We start from the raw sequence: 26,135 nt of genomic DNA on the forward strand, positions 1-26,135 counted from the left end.
GATTAAATATGTTCTGTTATTTCTCACATTGAATTAATCCAACAATATTCAATCAAAACTAGTACACTATTCATTATTTATTAATCATTATGCTGAAAGCATTAATAATAGCCTACTGGAATGCATCTTTTTATTCAGCCTATTGAGGAGCACTGTTATCTTGTAATATGTAAGGTTAAAGTGATTCTTCACCCAAACATGCTTTGACTTGACTCCCATAGTAGGAAAAATTACTTAATTTGTTCTGTTGAACACAAAATAAGACATTATGTAGAATATGGGACAGCAGACAGTTCTGGGCCATTTTTGACTTATTGTATTTTTAGTGGGGGGCAAAATTCTTCCAAATATCTTTCTCTGTGTTCATCAGAACACATTTATACAGATTTAGAACACCTCGAAGGTGAGTAAATGATGACAGAATTTTCATTTTTGGGTGAAGTATCACTTTAACTGTAAGAAGTTAAGTTGTTGATTCTCAAATGCAAAAATAGTATATAAGAAATTCTGTTTAATAATTTGAATATATAAAAACGTAACGTTTACATAAGCTAACGCAAACATTTTAACTGTTTATTGACCATGGTTTTTTTCATTGTTTTATTAATAAAAAAAAAGTACTAATAAAACATGCTAATTGCTGTTGTAAATTATTTCATATTATTTTGTTATATTTTCTAATATAAACAACGGTTGTCAACACTGCTCTTTGGAACCCACATCATTAGGATCACTGATAAAAGATGCACTTCCTATTCTGGAATTAAGCAACAAGCAGGTTTAATGTCAGGCTAGTGTAAAAGGAAATGTAATATAACATTTTGAATATGGTATATGTTGCAAATGGTACATCACAGAAAAATAAATCAAACACGACCCACCGTAGTTGCCAGAAAAAGTCTACGCTACGTTGACCCCCACCACTGACAAAGTGATACCCTGTTAGAGAAATTTTGAATGATTAGTGGGTAACTTTTAATACAAAAGGTAAAGGCTTTGCGTGGAATATTAAGGAGTATAAGGAAGATGGTCTAGACTCAATACCAGTTGCCCCAGTAGTGTGATATCCCCAATCCTTGGATTCCCACACAACCAGAAGTAGATGTAAAATTACACGAGAACAGAAAGGAAATGGATGAAGCTATTTGTTTAAGAAATTATGAAATTTAATATATAAAAACACATACTACTAATTTCTTCAGATATATACAGACGGTTCAAAGAGTTTTGACACTGGTACGACAGGGGCTGCATTCTATGTTCCAGAGTTTGAGGTGTAGTATTTACGGCTGAGATGACAGCAATTCTAATGGCTTTAGAGTGGGCTTATGAAGTTAGACCATGAGAAGGTGATGATAATATGCTCAGACTCAATGTCAGTCCTTGTGAGTTTACATTAATTTGAAACGAATGACATTTACAGTTATACAGTCTACGACAGTTGGGAATAATCATTCGACTTATGAGTACAGCACATGTGGGAATTAAATGCGGATATGAGGTAATGAGGTAACGAAGAAGCAGACAAAATAACCAAAAAATCTATAAAGTAGAAATATTTCACTCGGTTGATCAGAATGAAAACATTTTATTTTAAAAGCATGCAATAAGAAATGGCAGAGCGGTTGGGACTCATGTCATAGCGGTGGGCACTATTTTAAGATTCAAATAGCCATAAAGAATAGTAAAGCAATTCATAACTTAAGCAGAAGAGTACAAGATATTTTTACACGTCTGCGAACAGGTAATTCAAATCTAAACCATACCTTACACATTATAGGGAAGCATAACACAGGTTTATGTGATGCCTGTTCAACAGAGGAGACCGTAGAGCATGTCCTGAATATATGTAAGGCCTATGAAAGAGAAAGGAGGAAGGAAGAATTACAAGCATTCAGGGTATAAGGAATTTACACTAGCAGCATATTAATTTACGGTCCAAATTCAGAAATATAAATAAATGCAATTATGATATTCATTAGGATAGTGGGTTATATAATAGTATTTAAGAGTGAATAGTTCATTCTCTTCACACTCCATCACAGTAGGTGGCGGTATGCACCTATGAAGTGGGTTCGCAAACCCGCAATAAAACCAAAGAACAAGACCACCGCCACGGTTTTGACCAAAAGGGCTACAGCCACCTCCACTGGGCATGCGCACTTCAATACCACATCAATTTGTTAGGCTGAAAACAGTTGATTCATATTTTTTTTATCATTGTAAGGTTATGTTTAGGGTCGGGGTAGGTGTAGGCGTTAGCTAATGTGATTTATTGTAAATATACGGCGAGATTTTGCCCCACTTCCGGCTGTAGCTGTGTCCCCCTCAATGTCGATGTCGTTTGGACGTCTCACGGATCTGCATTCTGATTGGACGAGGACTGAACGTGTCACCCAATCACTAGAACGTCCTCCGTTTTCAAAATCGAAACGGAAATAGCAAACACTCGGTGTGTTTTGTGATCTGGTGGTAAGGTGCTTTATTCTTTTAACGATTTCGATTTATTTGCTTAGAATGGTTTTGTACTTGTTAGTTTCGAAGAAACACCATATTATTTTCGACAACAATTTACAAGACGTGGCAGCAAGATTTATGTTGCTATGGTACAGACAGATGACAGTTGTACAGTGAGTTTCTTCTAGCTTTCAAGTAAAGGGTTCAATAAAAACGGAATAGTGCATTCGTGATATTTTTACAGCTAATATCCGGAATTGTTCCTTTTGATCTTGATTCCTTTTTCCTGAATGTGTCAGTTTAGTGTTTATATTTAACGTTGTGTATTCAAGGAATTCATTTAAACTTACTTCCTTTTGTAAACAACAGTTTGTAGATCACCGTGAGATATGTGACTTCCTGAAACCTACTTGATGACAGTCACAAATTTGTTACCAGAATTTTCTTTTCTTTTAGTGACACCCGTTATTGGCATGGAGAGCTTTTTAAGATGGAAGCTTACCCAGGGTGGCACCATTCTGGGTGGATCATCTCTTCAGAAGCCCATTTCCTCCTTCCAGTCCAAGAAATTGCCAGATGTGTGCTCCAATTTCTATTCAATTACAGATGAACCCTTTCCCCAAGTTTCTGGATTTCTCGATGACACAGTCGGGCAGTCTTTCCTGGATAATGAAACAGGAACCGCTTTGAATTCTCCTGCTTGCATACCATTGGAAAGAGTAACAAAACATAAGAATGAAGTAGATGTAACACCAAGGAATGAGACTTCCAACATCTCTGATCATCATTTTTCTACGCCTGGAGTATGTAGCCACTTGGCAGATGAAAGCACATCTAGTAAATCACTACAGAATGATAAAGACATTATGAATGTAAACGCAAGCAAATTAGAAGGCAATGATTTAAGCAATATTCCAACTGTTTCCATTACATCTTTTGAGAAATCAGATTTCATAAGTGCGGAGAAGAACAGTACTTTTGATGTGACTCAAGATTTGAAAGAAAGATGTGGAATTAATACAACAAATACTGGTATTAATGCAACTCTTGATCTACACGAGATTAAGAACACAACTTTTGAGTCGGTCCAGACTCAGGAGCCTAGGGAGAGTTCCGATGCTAGACTTAATTCAACAGTAGATATAGATGTTGCTCGTATAAATTCAGGTAATGCCACCATCGACCTGGTCCAGACACTGAACGTTAAAGAAGAATCTAACACCGGTGTTAATGCTACTGTGGATATTCCTAATCTGGACTGCACGCATGATAAAATAAATTCATGTAGTGATAACAGTGGCGCCTCAAACACTACTACAGAACGGCCAAGTGAAAAACATGACGGCACAATAGATATTCAGCCACATGAGCTAGAAGAGGAAAAACAGGATGGAAGCCCTAATTCTACTAGGGATGCTAAAATAAACAGTCCACTTAAAAAGATCTCAGAGGAAGCTAATGTAAACGTTAATGTAACAGTTGAAATTGTGGAGCAAACTGAAAGCACTGCTCTTCCAGCCTCAGGTGATGTTCAGTCAATATCCGTGTCTGTGAAGCCAGGTGAGGGGACATTTACTAAACTTAACAAAACCACTGAACTTGCTGTCCTAGACCTTCCCGTATTAAAGAACACCACTATAGAGATCAAGTCCTCAAGCACAGAAATAACAAGTCTGACTAGTGTCTCTAAATCGGTTATGGGTAATGCTGAAACGGGCTCTAAAAACAGGGAGGCAGAAGTTGAGATAAGCACTCCTGCTTTTGTTCACTCTGTAGAAACTCCCTCAGACTCTCCTAAGATTAAAGTAAATGAATGCCCCCCATCTGAGTGCATTCAAAACTCTGACACAGGAAACATCAGCCGAAACAGTATTTTTTGTCTGGATGACACGCTGGACATGAAGACCAGCTTCATGGTCACATCCACGCCTATAGTCTTTGGCAAAGAATCCAGGTTTGAGATACTGAGAGATGCAAAGCCCACACCTATGAGAAAAAGACTCTCAGTGATCAACAGCATTGAGGCGCATTCAAATGAAGAGCTTGTTGGAACGAGCCATCAAGATGGGATCGTTGCCGCGCAGGTGACTCAGAGTTTAAACCGGAGTCAGAGAGTCTCCACACGGTGCACATCAGGTCACAGTTCATTAGAGCCGGCTAATGAAAACAAACCTCCAACAAAGCCAATAGTGAAAAGACAGCTACCTCAACTCTCCTCCAAGCTCAGTCATCCAAAATCCAGTCTGCCTCCAAGGCCGCAGTCATCTATGAATGCATCAGCAGTGGTTAGACCTAAGACGGTCCAGTTGCCAAATGCATCACATCAGCCCGACGCATCATCTATTCTACCTGGCATCAAGAAGGCAGGACTTCTGAAGAGAGTAAAGCCCATTGGAAATGTCAAGAATACAGCATCAGTTGTTCCTGTTAAGGTAGGAAACAGTAAAGCTGCTTTATGGAGCTTTAAAATTTGCCAATTACTATTTATTGTAAACTGGTTTAGTCACTAAGGGATTATATTTGCAGTAGGTTTAATAAATGACATGTTGATGTTTTTAACAGACAGCTGTGGTTTCTGTGCCTGGGTATACTTTCACAGCAGGTGAGTTGTTTATGCATTAATGCACATGTAAAAACTACAATTCTGTTGTCATTTACTCAACTTCATCTTGTTCCAAATCTGTATACATAACTTTGTTCTGCTGAGCAGAGAAAGATATTTGAAAGAATGCTTTTAACCAAAAGCTAAGCTATTTTAGTCAATGGGGTCCAAGAACTGTTTAGTTACAGGCATTTGTCCAAATATCTTTCTCTGTGTTTAACCAAACAAAGAAATGTATGCAGGTTTGGAACAACTAGAGAGTGAGTAATTCATGACTGAATTGTCATTTATGGTTGAACTATTCTTTTAATTTTGTGCAATTGTTTATTTCTAAACTAAAATGCTGTTGCAGTTTCAAAACTTTCCAGCTCCAGTATACCACAGATGAAACCATCAGGCCTACAGCCTCCTACTCGGAAAAGATTGGCTCTCAAGAAGACCCCACAGACTGCACGAAGCTCTGTTGAAACTGTTCAGCCTCCGTCCAGTAATAAACCATCAGGATTACCTGGTACTTTTGACAGTGAAAGATGTTCTCAATTTGTATCGTAGATACTGTAATTGTGGTTTAGATTAGGTTCACAGATTTTCTTTTTTGAAATACTACATCATACCGACAAATGACAATGAAGGGCTCTGTAATGATTGAAAAAGCATGTTTTCCATCTATAAAAGGTATAAGGATGAGGAATTCACTACTTCCCGGTCTGGACCAAAAACGCTTGAGCAATGATGATTTGCCTTCAGCAAAGAGAAAGAGAATTGGTGTGATTTTTTTGTCCTTTTTTCTGTATTTTTGTCATCATTTGCTTCGTTTATTAGTGAGATTTGATAGATGCATTTCAACATCTCTTATATGGTCTTTAATAAGAACCAAATAACCAAATTAAAGTATTGAGTAGCTGCAGATAACCGTTGTACAATACAATATGATGTTATAAATAAATAAATACATACTTTTGTTTCTTGAAAAATTAGAAGTCAAATTCAAAATGTTATGGAGCTTTGACACTTGTCTATAAAATCACAAAAATGTCATTCCTCCAGGAGTTTCCACATGCTATGTAGCCTTCATTCTCACTTCAGTTTCTCTCCAAAAGGTTTAAGTAAACCGAGTTTATTGGTCATCCAAATAAAGTCATTATTAACACAGTTATTCTTATTTGCTTGAATAGTTGTAATCCAGATTCATGTTAATAGGCAGACTAGATAGTTTTTTAGAGCCTTTTTTCTGACTTTGTTTTTGTTTTTTTGCATCAACAGCACCTACTGTTCATCATACAGTAGACGGTGATGCTGTGCAACCAGCCGAAGCAGCCCACGACTCAGGTGGGTTGATCATCTTATAGCTAATACATTGAAATTAGTTACCGCTTGTGTAGTGTTTTATCTCTTTTAACTACTTCCTTCCAGACTGTAGTAATTGTACACAACATCATGAAAAACTTGAGAGGTTCCTTGAAGAGCTAGTGAGATTACGATCAGGTATTTTGTTTTATTTCCTTCCTGTATGGAAATCTTTTTCCTGTTACTTCTGTTTAATGTTTTCATATTGTTATTTCAGAGTGTAAAAACTGGGGACCATTGCACGAAAAACTTGAGATGTGTGTAGAGGAATTAAAGAGAATTTAAGCTGGTATTACATCATTTCACACAATGTTTTTAACTTTGAGGTTTCCACTTCCATTTTTAATGTGTGTTGATTTGAATGCAGCTTTTAAAACACTTTCTCTCCGTCTCTCCCCACTGCCACACAGGATAAAAGAAGAACATGTACAAGGAAAATAAAAAAGTCTAATAGTTGTGGAAATTTTATGCAGTTATATGCATTTATCTAATGTTGTTTGTTAATAAAATGTAACCTCATTATCAATTTAATTCCCCCGATTTTGTTTACATCTTTTAATGTATGGTTTATTGATTGTGTTATATGTGTGGAAGTGGATCAACGTTGTTCGTTTTATTAAATGTATCGACAACTGAAGCAAGAGTTTCAAGTATAATATTCCGTTGAAGTAACAATTGCAGTTGTCAATGCCACGTTATGCCGACGTCAACAACTGCGCGGCTCGTATTTCCGTATAGGATATAAAGACATGCCGCGCGACCATCGCATGTCAGTTAAACCGGCAGGAATCTGATTAATCTTCAAAGGTAACTGGATTTATGACTTTAACCCCGAATTCGTATTCCTCGAAAGGTCAAGTACAAATGATCGGTATAATTTATAGATCAAACGTTAGGCGGACGTAACATTTTACAATTATTCTCGTGGTGCTCTTGGCGCGCCCGCGCAGCCTGTAGACATGTGGATGATTTAAACCCTATTAGCAATATTGTGTATACGTAATACATTGTGTATAATAAATAATTAAAACCAATAAAACATTGCAATCCATTTAAAAACACGAATGCGCCTATTCAAATATTGTATTGTTGGTAAAGACAAGGCATGCACATCATTGTAAAGGTCTACAGCATTTTGAAAAGCTGCTAGTTTTATGAATTTATTTGGAAACATGTCGATTTGTCGCTATGCAATGTCCTCTCTATTATGCATTCGTAATGTAATTAATGTTTAAAAGGTCAGTTATGCTTCCGATGTAAACAAATATGCCATTCTCAACTGAATCGATACCTGTGACAAATATCTTTAGTTTCTAGTCTGTATCCTGTGGCTCTTAATAACTAAGCATCCTTAATGTTAAGCTGTAGAGTAGGTTTATATTAATAAAATTCAATTTCCTTATAAATATGAACCAGGGTGTGGGAGCTAGTGCTTCTGGTTTTCAATTTATTGTACGCCATAATTTGCATGCTTTACTGGATGTACTCTCATATAAAGATTTATATTTACAGTTATAGTTTTTCAGCTCACGTTGTTAATTAACAACTTTGCCTTAAAAACAAAACTACACATCCTTTCAGGTGTAATCATGAAATGTTTGTATCTTCTTGAACCAGCGATAGTGCGCACTGGTGCCAGGAAAGATAACCACAATGACAGTCTACAGCACTGCAAATTCATTGTCTGTTGCATTAAATATTATATGTAGTTTGTTTTTGTTTGATTAAATGTTATTTATGTTACTTATTGCTTGAATATACTCTTTATTTGACTGCAGAGAAATTGGGACTGTACCATATCTGCATTTTTTATGAACATGTTAAAAAGCCTCTTGACTAGTCAAGTAAATGTTGGGGTGTTCAGTTTGGTAATTGATAATCAATATATCTTACAAAAAAATTCATAATACGAATACCAATGCAAATCATACACATTTTATCACTGTTGAGGTTTTTTTACTGTATGACGCGCCACTTGTGGGTTTTGCGTATTGCCCCTCATACTACTTGCAGGTTACCACTAGTGGAAGGAAATGTTTTCTTTGTAGTGATGTCATGGAGTTACGTGAAAGAGGTGTACTTTACCGACGTTTAGATCACATGATCTTATTTTTTTAAATGTTCATCCTTGTTCCTTCTCTATAGTTTATCAGATCATACACTTAAGAATCTAGTGAAATGCTTAAGGATTCAAGAGTTAGTCATTCAAAACAATTTGACTGGTGGTGGTTTACTTCTAGTGTTGTTGTACCGCAGCAGCTGATAAAATATTAATGACTGCTCAAGCTACTGGACACTGGACACAAACCTGCATGTGCAAACACAAAAATCTTGTATGCTTTATTTAACTGATTTCTCAGTTCCATCTTAAAACTGTGTAACTTTAAGTCTTTTTATTTGTGTTTTGTATTGGAAAGAGTGAAATCACAATAGCATGACCTTTATAAAATATTAAATGCTCTACGTGTGTGCACTCCCTTGATAATTGTCTCCCATCATTTTTTTCTGTTGACCTAGTTGTTGTCCTTGTTCATTTCATTTTAAATCTAGCCAAAAGTGCAATTAATAAGTTTGGTCTTGTCCGAGACTTATATCCACACACAATGTCAATGCTCCCTATATGGGATTTTGAGTTTTTGTACTACATCTGACTCATTAAAGGAGTGTATAAACTTAGTAAATCTAAACTTTCACCAGTTAATTCTCCTGGTAAACCTGCCCAGTGGTCATATGAGTTGTTCAACAAGTGCTTTGTGCTGTGAAACATGCAAAGGCCTGCATTTCTGCCACAGTTGTGTCGCCAAATCAAATTGATAAAAAAATATTATTGTTTACAGATTGATTTCCTGATTATTCCCCTTATCTGCCATTGGTCGGTCAGAACTGATATTCCCACCATTGGCGCAGCGAATAGATGGACCAATATTTTATCAGTGTTTTTTTCTTCAGCCTATGTGAACAGTTGTTTTTACTAGGAGATTTTAAACACAAAAAATGCAAACCTCAGCATCCTTCTTGTATCGTAGTTAATTGATCAAATTTTATTCCACCATGCGAACAATATGCTTGACATCTAAATCAGGCTTATGAATCTGATTTAAATATACAAAGGCGATATTCCCTAAAATGCCACTTATGTTTTTCTCGCTTTCTTTAGTACCACCAGCATCTTTCGAGTGTCCTCACCGCGTGTCATCATGACCCATAATAAACTGGCCTCCTTCGGGAAGATGCTGATAAGACGTCGTGTGTTGGACACCAGTCAGGATGAAACCCGCTTCTCTCGATGTCTCACCACGCTGGACCTCACAGCCCTAGGTGTTGGAGCAACACTGGGTGCGGGTGTTTATGTCCTGGCTGGGGAAGTGGCCAGAGAAAAGGCTGGACCTGCCATAGTGATTTCATTCCTCATTGCAGCCCTGTCTTCAGTTCTTGCCGGTCTGTGCTACGCTGAATTTGGTGCACGGGTTCCCAAAACAGGATCTGCTTACATGTACAGCTATGTCACAGTGGGTGAAATATGGGCCTTCATCACGGGATGGAACCTGATTCTGTCGTATGTGATAGGTGAACACGTGGGTCCAAATGTTATGGCGTGCTTTTGCATTCAAGTATACAAATTAACCATCAGTCCCAAGAGGTGATTCTGTATGCTCGTCCAAGAGTTTGATCAATTAGATGCAATTAAAGATGTGTTTAAGTGTTTTTCCCGGAAAATAAGGGCTGTTGACATACAAGAGGAGATCAGAAGGCATCTAATCCCTGTGACATCTGTCTCACTTTGTTTCACAGGCACGGCTAGTGTGGCAAGAGCTTGGAGTTCAACTTTTGACAGTCTGGTGGAGAAAAGGATCTCTGGTTTCTTTAAAGACTCCATGTCTATTCCAGACACTGGAAAAGTGTTGGCTGACTATCCAGACCTGTTCGCTCTCATCCTGGTCATGCTACTGACTGGTGAGAATTTTATTTCTTGTGATACACTTTTTCATCACCTGACACATTACGGCTTCGCTTCCATCTATTATTTCATAAAGCGAGTTATTGTCTCCTGGCACAGAAAATAAAAAGGGAACAGTTGTTTTTCGATTCTCAAATTATTAATACCAATATACTCATTTGTAAAAGTACAGTTGCCATGCAAAAGTGGTGAATTTGTGTGTGAATTTGTTCCTTCTCACCTCCTACGCTGCAGGATTATTGGCATTTGGAGTGAGTGAGTCTGCACTTATCAACAAGATCTTCACAGTAGTCAACCTGGTGGTTCTGACATTTGTCATCATATCAGGCTTTGTGAAAGGCAACACTGCCAACTGGAATCTTACTGTGGAGGATTTTATCAACAGCACCAACAAGTCGCTCACAGAACAGTAAGTGAAACGCATCTGCTATTAGACCTAGAAGTAGACACACCAATAGAAATCTTTCTTTGTCAGTTGGACCAGTGTAATTTACTGATCAGAGATGATTGTATTGTCGGAAGTAATGAAATGGTTAATACAATTATTGAGATATTAAAAAGCAAATGACATGACAACTTAATGAGTATGATATTATAATTGATGTAAAATATACAGCCGCGGAAAAAAGTTAAGAGGCCATTAAAAAAAATTCAGATTTTTTAATTTACTATTTATAGATAGATGTGTGTTTAGGCAAAATGATCATTTCAAAAGAATATTTCTATTTCAAATAAAAATGTGCATTTATTTGAAGATAATGGAAACAGATGCTCTGTATTTTTTTAGATCTCATATATGGCAAAGAAAACAAGTTCATATATTTGCTATTAAGAAGTACAATAGTAATATTTAGGATGATATTTAGGATTTAGGAATGCATTTAGGAAAATAACCTCGATTTTTACCACAGTTTTTAAGTATCTTGTTATGCTGTCAGTCTTTCACATTGCTGTTGGATGACTTTGTCACTCCTATTCAACAGACACTAGACTTAAAAACAATCGTTTTTGCAGATTTTTATTACAAATTATACCCTCTTCTTTCAACGGGTAGTGGTCTAGCTTTTGTTGAAACTAGTAACTTTGTATTAGCACCTATTGTACAATCGCGCTTTGTATGACATATCGCTTATTGCTCCCTGAACTCTTTGTAGGTCGCTTTGGATAAAAGCGTCTGCTAAATGTAAATGTAATGTAAATGTACCCTAAGAAAATACAGAATTAAATGAATTTCAGCATTCATGAACCCAAAATGTGTAATGTTTTGATCTCTTTTGAATCTTAGAGAAATCAAGCAAAAATTTGGCTCGGGCGGCTTTGCTCCATTCGGTCTAACCGGAATCCTTTCCGGTGCTGCCACATGCTTCTATGCCTTTGTGGGTTTTGACTGTATCGCTACTACGAGTAAGCCATGCAAAACTAATCACCTAAAACCAGTATGTCTTGCTCGTCAAAATTCTCACTCCACCTCTCATTCCCGGTTTCACAGGCGAGGAGGCCAAAAATCCTATGCGTTCCATCCCAATAGGCATAGTGGCCTCTCTGCTCATTTGCTTTGTTGCATACTTTGGAGTCTCAGCAGCTCTCACCCTCATGATACCCTATTACCTGTTGGACGATAAGAGTCCTCTTCCCAAGGCTTTCAGCTATATACAGTGGGACCCTGCACGCTATTTAGTGGCTGTGGGTTCCCTTTGTGCTCTCTCCACCAGGTATGTTGAACATAGATTTGTGGTTAAAGGAGAAGGCTGTTCAATCAGATATGACTCTGAGCAACAGTCACACCCTGTTTTGGGCGGGACGAGACGTTGCACAAATTCTCTGTCATTTTTTACAGACTAGGTTGTAAATTCCATCATAGACTATTGTTATCGGTTAAAATCATCATAATTATATCATGTTATGCCTGTGTTTGTTCATTGTCCTCATCATATATGCTTATGTTGGTCTTCAGCTTATTGGGCTCCATGTTCCCTATGCCTCGCGTGATTTACGCTATGGCTGAGGATGGTTTACTCTTCCGTTCCCTCTCCCGCATACACAAGAAAACAAAGACACCTGTGTTGGCCACCATCGTGTCTGGCATAATGGCAGGTACGACTGCAACCTAATTCATAATAAGACTGTCTGTATTTACTTTATTGTGTCTGACTTCCATAATCTCTACCTGTAGCTTTGATGGCCCTCCTGTTTGAACTCGATGCTTTAGTGGACTTGATGTCCATTGGGACCCTGCTTGCATACACTCTCGTCGCTGTGTGCATACTCATTCTCCGGTAAGTGTATGTTTTCCATACATGTAGTGTTCATGAACATTCTCGGTTTTAAAACTACACTAAATTCACTGTTCACAGATATCAGCCAGGCACTCTTAGCTCCAGAGGTATGGACCGGAGGGCAATGGAGATACAGAGGCTGGAGGCAAAAGCAGCCATGGCAGATGTGGACAGTGGAGATGAGTCTGGCCAGGAGCTAGCGACAACACCACTTAAACAGAGGTTTCTTATCAGGCTGCTGGTGCAGCCTAGCTGTGACGTGCCAAATATGACATCGGGCTTGATTGTTTATTCTGCCACAGGCATCATCTGTAAGCATTTCCTTCCTATCTTTTCTTTCATCTGGTTCATGATCTCTTTATGAATACAGATTTATTTCCTGTAGCAACAGTCTATTTGCGATTTCAGGAAATCGCAAATAATTTTAACTTCCTCTTCTCGTCGCATCATCTCTTTAGTGAGGTCATGCATTGAACAAGTGGATGATCACTTTTTCTTGTATTTTTCCAGCTGTGCTTTTCACTGTGCTGTGTGTGGTGCTGTCGGTGTTCGGAGAGAAAGTGGGAAAGGGCAGCCCTGTTCATATTACGGTGGTTGTTGTGCTAACTCTTCTGTCCTTCATCTTCATCTTTATTATTTGGAGACAGCCCCAGAGCAAGGAAGTTCTCACCTTTAAGGTAAAGGCTTTTTGTTACTTTATGTTATACTGATATTTAGTCTATGGGCCATTCTACAGAATTGGTGCAAAATCTGAGTTGGAAACTGAGTTTGTTTATTTACCCAAATGAAGGATTAAGTGTTCCTTTTTCTCAATAACGAAATTTATTTTTGTCACTACTTAAACAATGATACCCAGTGATACCTCTTGGCCGTGACTGTTTTGACCCTACCTCAAAGATGCTAATCAACACATGCTCAGATCAAAACAGATGTACACACCTAAAAACTAAATTGGATGGAATAACGCCCAAAAAAGGTAGTTTAATTGCAGTGACATTTTTCAAAGTTACTCACAGATTTTCACACTTTTGAACACTTTTACTTCAAAATGATAAGACAGATCACCATGTAGCTAATCAGAGAGAGGGACACAGTAATGATTCTTGATCCAAAATGGAGGGGTACGGCTAAAATCACAATGGACTAATACATGCACGGTTTCGGTAGTGACATAAAAAAATCCGGGACACTTTTTGTTACGTAAATAAAATATAAAATAAATTTTTAAATTTCAAAAATATATATTTAAAACCAACAATGGACAAAATGCAAAAAATATATTTTATATATATATATATATCATAAGTTGAAATTTAGGGGTTTGGAGACACACATCTCCCAATTAAAAGTACCCAATAAATTATGCTTTTATATATATTAAGTTTACTGATATTCTAAAAATTATTGTGGGTTTCAATAGATAATTGAAGGATCTTCGTAACAACTAAGATTGGAATACTTGAATGCTTTTTTTTAATGTGGGACAGTAGTTTGCACGAATTCTATTGAATGGCCCATAAACAGATTGGTTGTTTTTTAGGAGGTATTCTCTGAAGGCTTACTCTCATTGTGTTTATATTAATTCTGTTTTTTGTAGGTTCCTTTTCTCCCCTTTCTGCCTTTGGTCAGTATGTTTGTAAATATTTACCTCATGATGCTATTCAACAGATATACGTGGTTTCGTTTCACAGTTTGGATGGTTATTGGTGAGTTACATCATAGACTTGCGATTAATGCTAACATTAGACTTGTTATTTAGAAATATTTAGAATAATGTTTTAAAATAGTGATCATGGGGTTTAATGATAATTATGATCTTATTGTTTGGTAAATTGTTTTCCATACTACTGTTATGTTACAGATCTTGACCTCAATGTTTCCTTTTTAGGTTTTCTTGTTTATTTTGCCTATGGTATATGGAACAGCTCCGAAGGTCTGAATAATTCTCGGCAAACATTTGAGCCCATTCTGCAAGGAAAAAAACCTTTCTATCAGACCGAAGATGAGAGTGAAGTTGAAGGCGGCACGCCCTAGGAAGAGAAACTAGATTGGTAAGGCAGCCATGTTACAACCAGTTTTGTAACATGCAGGAGTTTCACATGTGCACATATTTTATCTGAAGGCTGCTTTAAAAACTGACAAAAGTGTTTATACAGTGCGTCAACTGTATCTTATTTCTGATTGTTTACCTTGTGTCAATGTATAATGTTACTGTAACAAACACGTGTGAACAGTATTTTATCTAGTCGAACAAGGTCTTTATGGGGAAGTCTTTTTTTTGTTACCAGATCAGAGGTGGGGCGTTACTGTTGCACAAGAAAATGTGTGTGTGCAGGGTATCTTTCTGCCTGTGGGTGTTTCTGGTCATTTAAGTTGACTCTTGTCCCATGGTGAATGGGATTGTGTTCTAGAGAAATAGTTTGGGAAAGTAGGGTGAATTCAGGTTGAGGTCAAAAAGCATTGCAATCAACCTGAATTCACTTTATATTTAAAACAATGTGTTGTTTGTTTTGAATTCAAAACGTCATTGTACTTCATTTTATAAATTTGACATGAATGGGGAAAAGATTATAGAATATATTTGTGATATATTTAGAACTGCCCTTTTGTCAGGAGTTTTATATTTTCAAAAGTAAAATATTTATTTTTGTGATGTATTTTTGTGATTATGTATTGGCTAAATGTATTTATGTACCAGTGGGAGGAAATGGTTGACATTATCTCATTTTCATTAACTGAATATTTTTTTACTTGGGTGATGAACTTTGGATACATATTATCTTTTTATCATTGGCATCTAAGTGCTTTTATTCGAATGATAATTGTTACCTTAAGATAACAGTTTACATAATATTTTTGGTGAAAACATAGGACTATACATTTTCTTTATGAAAATGTGGTCATGGTAGGGATTACATTGTACATGAGATTATGGCATTTTACTGAGGTTGCTTTTGCATTGTTGACCGGGACATTATATTTTCATTACATGTAGGCTACATTAAAGCAGAATGTATCAAGTTATTTTACATATCTTAATTCATAACGATTCGCTGGCTCTACAGAATTTTACAGCTAATGTTTACACAATGCTGCTTCCAGTTAATAAAAACCATATCTGTTACAAAGATGTATCAGTCAGTAGTAGGCCTTTTATCTTTAAAGAGAGTCGGCCTTCTTCCTGGACAGCACAGGAATGGTTTTCTACTTCAGTGATGTTTACATGGCTTACTACTATGTGACTGACACATATTTTAGAAGTATTGCTTATTGTTAATGGAACATGCATATCTATTGTAAGTTAAATTGTTTATGTGTATTTTTGTAAATAGCCTAAATGTGCCTTTGTTATCAATAAATATATCAAAAATGTACTAAAAATGTATATTAATTTCCACATTTTTAATCATTGTATTGTAAAAACATCTAACGCAGTAGTTGGCTTTAAGTTATTTGGAAATGTATTTAATTGATTTAAAATACTTACATATGAATTATATATACGCTTTCATTTCCTAAACTCGCAAACAAATGTGTGTTTACATAATATACATAAACCCCACACAGCCTGTGAAATGACTGCCATACATCTAGCTGTGATCAAAATGGAGATCTGCCTTACAACTACATATCCCATAACGCCCTGCTCTCCATTTCCTGCATATATGCCCAGCTGACTTCCGGTATCTTTAAATTCTCAGCCATTAATCTGCTCGCAGCGCTTCTAGTGATTTTAATGTACCTCTGGTGTGCTTGAACGATGGATGAACCCATCATATAGGAGAAAGGCCCTGGACGATCATACGACCCCTAACGATCGGAAGCCCGATTCTGAACCGATCACAAGCTGTCGTTGGAAACATCGCGAACGATCCGTGGTCGCCGTCGGTTCCTCTTTATTTTTGCCGCAGTCAGAGATTATTCCAGCTTGAGGCCAACGGACGCGCGCACTGTCTCTCTGCTCGTACAGACATTTCCCATTTCTAGACACGTCTCGTGTCTTAATGCGATGGGAATCGTCATTTTGATGCATCTTTGACCTTGGACTGGCAGTTATTTCTTCGGGTCTGAAAACGAGCTCGTCTTGTTTGTTGCCTGATCAGGTGAACTCAAGGATTTCTCAGAACAGATATCTGGGAGGTATATAATGACGATCGTGTGAGACAACAAGCACCCGTTTGACTGAATTAAGCGGACCGAAGGTGTGTGATGTTTGTTTTTGTGCCTTTTCTCTGTGCTTGACCCGTCTAAACACCAGGCTGTGTGTTTGTTATCATTACATAATCTTTTACAAGCCATACAGATCCTTCAGGTGGTCGATCTGCTTGCTTGCTAACTTTATATCAAAGTTATAAGAATGTTTTATCATCTGAGCTATGTAAACATTTGCGTTTTCCTTGTAAAGTCTGTTATTTAAGGTTAAAATAACTAATGTGACTGCAAAGTCAACCACTGAACTGTGTATGGTAAACACATCTGTGTGACATGTTGTGAATGATTGACTTTGGCTTTTCTCTGCCTAGCACGGCATAGTACAGAGGCAAAAGTCACATACTGAGTCTTTGTGCTGGGTTTATGCTCCCCTCCTACTGCTGGTCACCCATCGATTCCTGACTGCCCTCCACCTCAGATGACAGCCATGACCTCTCAGAGAGATACAGACATGGTGAGTATATGTGAAACGTATAAACCAGCCATTCCCTAGAGTTGAAGTGGGTTTTTTGATCGTATTTTTGTGGAGTAAGTTGTTAGCTAGCAGAATGTCCAGGATTGCTTTCCCATCCCATTTTCTACCCATTTAAAGTGGATGGTGACTATTGTGGTCTTGCATCAAAAAGAACAGAAAGTACCAAAACACTTGTTCCTATGGTTATTATTTTGGATGATAATGAATCCTCGTGATTTTGATGAAAAATCTTTCTTCCCTTTTTCTTGTTTACAACATGCATTTAGCTTGAGACATAATGCGGTGTTCCCACCAAAGTTGTTTAATCGCGTTCCTCGTTCTTTATAACTCACAGCGTTATTTTTGCTAGAGTGTCACAAAAAACATCTTCACGTAGGTGTCGATTAAGACTTACACTTAACAAAGTCTGTTGAATATAACTTGTAGGCATATAACTGTCATCATCTACACACCCTAATGCTGTGTTCACACCAAACACCAATTAAGGGATTTGTCAATTACGTACAAAGTCAATGCAAAGACGTGAATCAGGTAGCGCGAAGGCTGCGAATGGACGTCAAACACGTCACCCACTTCACATCATTCGCACCTACCAAGCAATGTTGGCTTTGTATGTAATTTAGAAATCCCTTAATTCGTGTTTTGTGAAAAACTGAATCAAATCATCCGAATGCTTAATTCAAATATGTTTCTCCACATAGGTCATTTTAACTTTACTTCAGATCAAAAGGTTTTTGCAGATGTTTTCTATTACGTGGATCCTGATTCTGTGCAGTACCGCCACTGACCTTCCAAAATGCAGTTTCTCAGGAAATGGAAAAATTAAATGAAATACTTGTAATACATTTAGAAAGTGAATGTGATAATAATAATGATTTTTATAAAACAAACATACCTTATATTTGTTTAAGTTATAAAATGAAGTGCTGGAGGACCATGTGCTGGATGTTACAGTCACACTACTCATGTTTGTTTGAGGCTTGTAACTTGTTATTGAAATCTGTTTGTTTTTGCAAATGGTGAAGACTTAAAGATCTTATTTTTTGCCAGGAGGTGAAATTATAAGCAACATGTTTAATGTCAATGCATAAAGTATAAGCTGTGAGATTATAGAAGTGTTTACATACTGTTTCTGGGGCATTTAGGCAGATTGGATATTTTGTGTTTCAAAACTGGGGCACCAGGAGGTGCTTATTTGTGTGTTATGCCCTCTTGTCTATATTACCAGTAACAGATTTGTCGATAACGCTCTAATCCAACGATTAGCGAGGGGAAGAGGCTGAAGGCTTTCCGTGCCTTTATTGGGGGGGAGGGGGCCTAGTGTTTGTAAACAGTCTGTTGGCGTGACGTCATCCAACACGGTTCGATCTCTTTGTTCTCTTCTTAGATCCCTTTAGGTGAAAGCTGAATATTTCCGAGGGCGTCAGAATGGGGGTGGGGTGCCCTACATTACACATGCCCTCAGCACAGGAGCCTGATTTTACAAGGGGTTAGGGTATTGGGGGGGGCCCTGGTTTCAAAGCTTTAGATGGCACGTGCTGTGAGGGAATGAAGAGGTCGTCCTTTTCCTGTCATGTTGATTGCCAGCAGTATTTGGGTCATGACCTGGACCGCTGTCACAGTGGGGTGGAATATAAACTTGAACCCCCTCCCACTGTGAGCTGGTGAGCTGGCACCACCATAATGTTTACATTAGACTGTGAATGTGGTTTTTGTGCGCTTTCAAGTATTCTCTTGAGAATAGGCAAATGTCCTGTGCTGTTCTTGGACAGGCGCTTAATGAGGAACTCGTCTTTTTCATTTCCACATTCTCCGAAAAATGTTAAGGGTGCTCTGCTCATTGGTTGCAGTGTCTCCATGAAGCTTGTTTTGCTAAAGTTCTGTGTCCTGTGCAGCATGTGGGTTTAAACACAGCGCAGCCAAGACCCACTGGCTCACTTTCTTAGATCCACCCTCTTTCTCCATCTGATTCTGAACGAAAGCATTAAGCCTCGGCCAAGCTCCGCACACAGACTCTGGATGATGTAATGTTTAAATTGCAGTCATTGAAAACCATGAAAGGGGAAAAGGGAAGTTTTAACCCTGGAAGAAAAAAACTGAACAAGTGACTCTTTGGATACTCCAAGTTACTCTCCTCCAAGTTTGACATACAAAGTTCCTTGTCCGATTTTAGTTTTTGGGAAACTATTAGGGCTGATGTAGTGGCACACTGTGTACCTTCTGTATTTTGACAGTGAGTCTTATGATGCTGCTTATTTTAGAGAATGTATTAAAAATGAATATATCTAATTTACAAAATCAGGACTCAAGCTTGAAGATGGCATGGTGCCCGGGGGCCAATGAGAGAAAGTTTCATGCCAGTTGGTGGAATCGTCACTTGCTCTATCAAGCTGTTGTGTTACTGTTATGTTTCTTGATCATGTACATGTGCCATACATTTTTAGCAGTTCCAGTTATTATTGGACAAAAAAATGAATGGCAAGTGGCATTTACAAACGTTTTGTCAATGTGCGTCGTATTGAGGAAAAATACAATAATAACATGTATAAAGGTTTTTAAAACAGCAAGATAATAATTTTGTACTGTGCATCTATGCTTTTGTGGGCCAAACTTAAATTTGTGACACATCTGCAAAGAATCAGGTCTTTTTGGACAATTTCTGAAAACAAGCTAATTAAATAAATTACATTAGCTAGCAACTTAAAAGAATGTCTTTCCACTATTATTTTGGGTTACCAGTAGAAGATCTGCTACTTGGCTAAACTCCAACAAGTTACTCGACCATTCAACAAATTGTTTATTTAATACATTAATTATATAATAAAACAACAATGTTATATTATTATAAAATAAATACAACTAAAATAGTTATATTATCATCAACTAGCCAGACTGATCAACAAATACTGACCGGAAGTTAACTTCGGGCTAGGTGTGTGGATCTAATGAAACTGCATTTCTACTTTTATTTCTGTTGTCTAGGTAAAGCTGCTTTAAAACCGTACAAAAATGTAGAAATAAATTTGAATTTAATTTGTTAAATATATATATTTTTTTACAACACACCCTGTGATAATAAAAATTTCATTGGTTCAGCAAATCCTTATTGCCCTTTAAATTCATGTTATCTGTTAAATGCTTAAATTTTGGCATGACGTGTGTGTGTGTTGGCTTGTGGCAGTAGCATGAGGTGTTATTAATGTCGCCTGCAGAGGCATTGTGTCTGTCTGTTGTTTTTAATCTGACTCATGGAGCGAATCCATTGCGCTAATCCACCCTGCTGTCTTCGCCCCCCGCTACAAAAGAGGTTATGCATGGGCCATGTAAATTTAATAACTCACTCCTGGGTTCTATGGGACACCTGGGGTTGTCACATTAGGGTGATGGGGCATTTAGGAAGGGGGGTTCATCGCTTCATGGAAATGGCAACAGCGCTTCCCCTCAGCCGCATCCTGAATTATGTTTTCTCAGGAACCTTTTAAGACCGTAGCAGATTGTTAGAGTCTTATAGCTGAACATAAATCTAATTTAAAAGGAATGTTTGGTTCTACAGAAACCTCTGCAGGTCATGTCATGTGGGGCGAGACAAACTAAAGGGTCATTAAGGTCTGTTTGGTGAAAATGCCACAACAGATACATGTTGTAGGGCACATATTGATTTGTTTCTTTGCTCTAATTGGCTACAGGTGAATCTGCGGCTCATTCTTGTGAGTGGGAAGACACAGGATTTCATCTTCTCTCCTAATGACTCCGCTACAGACGTCGCTCGTCATGTCTTTGAAAACTGGCCGGCGGGTAAGTTGTTTCTACAATTGAGAAATAAATAGAATATGAAATTAATTGTTGTACATATAGGCAACACCAAGTCTGATTATTTTGAAACATTGTGGGCAAAAGATAACTTCCATATGAGCCTCTTTTCTTCTCTGAAGTAAATGTAATGACTTGTTTTAGGTTGGGAGGAAGAGCATGTGAGCAGCCCAAGCATCCTGAGGCTCATCTTCCAGGGCCGCTTCCTCCATGGCAATGTCACACTAGAAGGTGAGAAACTCTGTGAATGCTTTTACACTCATTTCACAGTGTCTTTAGACACCAAGACTGTTAAATATGATTTTGCCTTTATATGGTAAAGACACGAAGCTGTGGGATTTACTTCGGGAATTAGGGTATTTGCAAATTATAAGCATATATCTTTTTGTTCAACAGCTCTAAAGTTGCCCCCTGGCCGAACAACTGTCATGCACTTGGTTGCCAGAGAAACACTTCCAGAGCCGAATTCTCATGGTAAGAGCTGATGCGTGTCTTTGGAAGGTTCCTATTTCTCCAAATATACAGCAGCTGAATGTCCTTGTCTTTCCCATTCAATGCACTTTTGTTTTTAAGGACAAAGGCATAACAGTTATGTGAGGACTCCTGCCAGGTAGCAACTGGCTCCAGGGGTTTTAATCTTTCAGGCTGATGGCAGGAATTATTAGGATGCAGGACACACATTCATATTAGAGGCCTGGCACAGAGATTCATCGTCACACAAAGCGCAGTCAAAACAATATGACCTGTATTATAAGATGCCTGTAACTTTCCTCTCTACTATAAACGGTTTTAAAGTAACAAACATTACTGCACATGCATGCTTTTGTGACATACCTTCCGGTTCACACCCGCAAAGAATAGAGTTAAAAGTATTTTACTTAAAAGTGAGCAAGTAATCAAGTAAAATGAATATCCAATAAAACTCAAATTGTTGATTTAATAAAATTAAAATATAATAAAATCTTGAAAAATGAAATCAAAATAGACTTTAAACTTCAGGCACAGTTTCAGTATAGTATAGATGGTTTCAAAGCAACAATATAAACGTTACTGCACATGCGTGCGTTCTGCCCTTAACTTTAAAACACATTCACAATTAATAGAGTGCCAGCAGATTATTTCTGATAACAAGCAAAAGAAGCTGAGAAGAATTGTTACTTGGCTAAACTTGCCCCTCCAATATATTAAATTTAGACTGCGATACCAAGCTCAGACCCTAAATGTCCCAAACAGTTTCTTTAAATGAAAATTTAAAATGTCTTTAAATTCTTTAAATACAAGTTTTGACTAAATCATTTCTAAGACACACGATAAACAAACACATACCTGAAGTGAAGGTGCGCGCGTCCAATTAAATGGTCTATACATGTACATTATGAAACTGTTAGAGTGAATTTAAAGCTTGTTTAGTTGGGATGAGAAATAAGTTTACAATTTACTACCAATACTGAAATACCTTTATTTAAAGTGATTAACAAGTTATGAAGCATAACATTTTGCCTTAATAATTATCTAAGTAGTAATTCAACCAATAGTACAAATATTAATTCTATGTAATAAAAGTTGCCATTGGGAAATTTTACCTTTAGCCTTCACATCTGGGTCAGCATCTATATTACCTGCAGGTTTATGTTCAAATATATAAAAAATGTTTTGATTCTCTTGCGAGCATGCATTTAGGTCTCCCATTTCAAAAATATTTTTGTTTCTTAGGCCAGAGGAACAGGGAGAAGACTACAGAAAGCAGCTGCTGTCTGCTGCTGTAAATCGCAGAAGACAAACCTTCCCCACCTCCTTCTCCTCTTCCTCCTCCTTCCCTCTTCGGTGTGCTCATCACCAACCAATGTGCATTCTGGATGATCACAGATGAGCTCCAGGGAGAGTGACTAGTTTCATTCAGTGTTTTTGTTTTGTGTAGTGGCTGGGGACTCTTCTGTGCCAAGCTCATCAAATCTATTCATGTTTGCCTTTGTTTGTTTTTCACCGTTTGTTGCCAAAATTACTTTTTGCTTTGTAAAACATGGCCATTTATTTACGGGCCTATTCTGAAAATATGAAACTGTGGAAATATTTGAATCATTGAAAGGAAATTATGTAAACGGATGTGTGAGCAGGTTTTTGGCACTGGACAAGGCTTAATATGCGTCATAATCTCAAACTTTTGATTGCACTTAACATGGCTCTTTATCTGAAGTCACAATTTTGCGGTGTGTGTTAGTCTTAATCTTCCCAGTCTGCCTCAAACAGAAGGAGAGAGAGAGAAGCGTGATAAATGAGAACTCCAGTTTGAGGATCAGTCTGGTGTACAGATGGGAATCTTAAGCACTGATGGATTTGATTCGTTGTGCCATTGCCACCTATTTGTATGCCTTTGTCCTTAGGACCAATCGGTGGTTGTCAGTCGCGGGACTCTCGATGTCAACACCTGTGCATGACCATAGTCTAGTGTTTCCACACCCTGGGTGTATACCAGCCTTCTCTGAAAACTATTCGTTCTGTCTACTTGAATAGATTTATTTCATCATCTCCAACGAAGAAGCATGTGGGAAGGTTGATGAAATGTGCTTGATGTTAAAGTGACACAAACTGTTCTTCTTGCCCAGTCTGGATAGCATCTATATCTGCCGACATCTAAGCGCACGTCAGTGCTTGCGATCTGTCCGAATGATCTACTATCAAGCGTCCTGAGGGACGGTCACTGCCATCGGATGTGCAGAATACAAGGGAATTCCCAAAAAGCTTCTGGGTAGATGAAGCAGCTCGGCTGGAAAGCCTTCATGATAAGTGTTATGGATTCATGGATCCCTGCTGTGCTCCTGGGGTGAAGATGTGAGCAGGGAGGACCACACCTAATGGGTCCCCACTGGGCCAGAAGAAAACAAAATGTGTTTTACTTCCCAATGTTTGTAAGCTTGTCTGTTATGTTTGCCTTTTGATTGTGGAAAATAATATTAACAATGGTGTTCTGTAAGTCATTTTTATCTTGTCCGAGTATGGTTGGGAGCTTTTCAGATGGCCGACTCATGTAAAGTGTGTGTGTGTGTGTGTGTGTGAGAGAGAGAGAGAGAGAGCGAGAGAGAGGATGAAGCTGTTTTGAAAAGATGCAGTGGTTGTGGATGAGGAGTCCACAGAAACAGAATGGCCAACTTACTGCAAGTGTGTTAATCATTGTCACTGCTTTAAAATTAGCTACAAATTATTACATGTATAGAAATAAACCGAAATCTTGTATTATAAATTAATAAAACTTTTCAAATATAACTGTAGTGGACCTTGTAGTTTCAATATTTCAATTTTGTCTGTTTATTTTGATGATCGTATCAATACAATATAGCGTCCCAGCATTGTGAAAACCTGTTCACATAACTCACTACTTTGTGGATTACTGCGCACTGCCAGGCACTATATTTAACGGCGGAAGCATATTTTCAACAAAATAAACTAATGCGCAAAATGATTCACCATTGTTATCCAGCCAGTGCGTGCTTCACCTAACGCTGACCTTTTGTAAATAAAAAACAGCCAACAAAATAGTACGTTCTCAGTAACCTAAATATGCTGTAGTACGTTTAACATTGAGTATTAAATTTGACCACCGATTATATTTCTGATGGCAACACAGTAAATGAAGCAGCAGCAGCAATTTGGTTAAACGCCTCTAGAGGGCAGTGCGATTCCGCTTCTTTAAGAGGCACGTGACGCCATCACGCTGTGCGTGATCCACTCAAGTGTATTTCATTACATACACCCTGAAGATACGAACCCAGTCGAATCAAACATTACGAGCTTGGTCTTGTGTTTAAACAATTAACATTTTCTTAAGCAGTTATTGAAGTAAACGAGGTAGCATAAACACTAGTATTACTTACCTGTATATTCCTGCTGAGATCACTCAAGGGAACTGTGGGAAGTCTTTGTTATGGCCTTTAACATTTTCCTGTGACCTTTCTAAAGTAGCGTGGCCAGTTACGTCTATGCCTTCCTTTTATGATTGCAATATGTTTTAATTTATTATAGACCTTTTCTCATTTGATGCATTTTGCACACCGTGTCTGAAAAATGCTTTCATGACTAAACGTTACTGTTGAGAAATGTCCAGGTTTCCAGTTGTGGTTGGCAGAGACTTTGAGAAGGAAGAGCTGTCCAATATACTGCACTTACTCCAGCACAACAACTCCTAATTGCTTTGTAGTGAACTGTGCATGATTCTCCTTATGAACTGAGCCATGCATATATGTTAATATGTTAACTCTTTAGAAAAATAGAGAATGAACAACCTGATATGTTTATACAATGATCAACAATAAAAAGAATGATATACTCTAGCATTATACGCACCCAGAAATGTCAGTGTAGGACAAAAATGTAACAATGTGAAGAAAAAGTCTAGTAAACAATACAAGAAACTTCTGTCTTTTAAATATTGTCCATATTCATTAATGACATTTATCAGTTTATTTGATTGTTTTTATAGTTCATAAGTTCATTTTAGTTGGTATATTCTTATGAAAGGACATACAGTATGACAACAAAGTTCAAGTAGTTCACCTACAGTGCAGTTGGGCAATTCTTTTGAATTGTAATAAATGTGACATTTTCAGTCCAAACTTGAAATATAAGTTATCAGAGAATGTATACCAATATATTGAAGGATTTGTTTATATTTTACTAAACCCCTGATGATAGAGTCAAGACCATGCATCGGCACTCTATGCACTAGTTTCCTATTTTGTAGGATATCTGTAAATTAAAATGCACAAACCAGAAGCAATAATACCCAACAGATAGAGAAGGGATGGCTCTTTATAAATATGACAAAATTGTTGTTTTGTTTAAATTTTCACATGCCCATTTATGAGGAATATGGACTCCTATGGATGTGACAAAAATCGGATTATGCAAAACTATGATTTAAATACAACATCAACAAAAAATGCTTTAACATTTTCAAGAGACTTATTTAAACCACCAAACACTGACACTGGACCTACAAGTATA

The 26,135-nt window shown here is 37.6% G+C and overlaps 3 protein-coding genes across 7 annotated transcripts; all 3 read left to right on the forward strand.

Moving 5' to 3' along the window:
* The first annotated feature begins 2,095 nt into the window (after positions 1 to 2,095).
* Positions 2,096 to 7,101, forward strand: LOC306907632 (uncharacterized protein). Of its 5 annotated transcripts, none has more exons than XM_079479886.1 (9): positions 2,096 to 2,472; positions 2,914 to 4,889; positions 5,020 to 5,059; positions 5,412 to 5,570; positions 5,735 to 5,824; positions 6,323 to 6,388; positions 6,473 to 6,544; positions 6,624 to 6,695; positions 6,817 to 7,101. In XM_079479886.1, the coding sequence occupies exons 2-8, from the start codon at positions 2,931 to 2,933 to the stop codon at positions 6,689 to 6,691; spliced, it is 2,454 nt and encodes an 817-aa protein (XP_079336012.1). In that variant the 5' UTR covers positions 2,096 to 2,472; positions 2,914 to 2,930; the 3' UTR covers positions 6,692 to 6,695; positions 6,817 to 7,101. The 5 variants fall into 5 exon arrangements, with proteins under 5 accessions (XP_079336012.1, XP_079336014.1, XP_079336015.1 ...); XM_079479888.1 differs by having other exon boundaries at positions 2,423 to 2,452; positions 6,817 to 7,041; XM_079479887.1 differs by having other exon boundaries at positions 2,451 to 2,630; positions 6,817 to 7,041.
* A 9-nt stretch (positions 7,102 to 7,110) lies between these two features.
* slc7a3b (solute carrier family 7 member 3b) lies at positions 7,111 to 16,023 on the forward strand. The gene is made up of 12 exons (XM_079479891.1): positions 7,111 to 7,213; positions 9,564 to 9,973; positions 10,199 to 10,360; positions 10,599 to 10,773; positions 11,650 to 11,768; positions 11,854 to 12,076; positions 12,319 to 12,458; positions 12,538 to 12,640; positions 12,719 to 12,951; positions 13,151 to 13,317; positions 14,238 to 14,346; positions 14,529 to 16,023. The coding sequence occupies exons 2-12, from the start codon at positions 9,604 to 9,606 to the stop codon at positions 14,672 to 14,674; spliced, it is 1,947 nt and encodes a 648-aa protein (XP_079336017.1). The 5' UTR covers positions 7,111 to 7,213; positions 9,564 to 9,603; the 3' UTR covers positions 14,675 to 16,023.
* A 272-nt stretch (positions 16,024 to 16,295) lies between these two features.
* ubl3b (ubiquitin-like 3b) lies at positions 16,296 to 24,448 on the forward strand. Its single transcript, XM_079479892.1, has 6 exons — positions 16,296 to 16,842; positions 17,164 to 17,306; positions 21,014 to 21,122; positions 21,282 to 21,368; positions 21,534 to 21,611; positions 22,851 to 24,448. Exons 2-6 carry the CDS (start codon positions 17,271 to 17,273, stop codon positions 22,901 to 22,903), a joined length of 363 nt encoding a protein of 120 aa, XP_079336018.1. The 5' UTR covers positions 16,296 to 16,842; positions 17,164 to 17,270; the 3' UTR covers positions 22,904 to 24,448.
* The last annotated feature ends 1,687 nt before the right edge of the window (positions 24,449 to 26,135 follow it).

The sequence above is a fragment of the Barbatula barbatula genome (assembly GCF_947034865.1).
Source record: "Barbatula barbatula genome assembly, chromosome: 18".
NCBI lineage: Eukaryota > Metazoa > Chordata > Actinopteri > Cypriniformes > Nemacheilidae > Barbatula > Barbatula barbatula.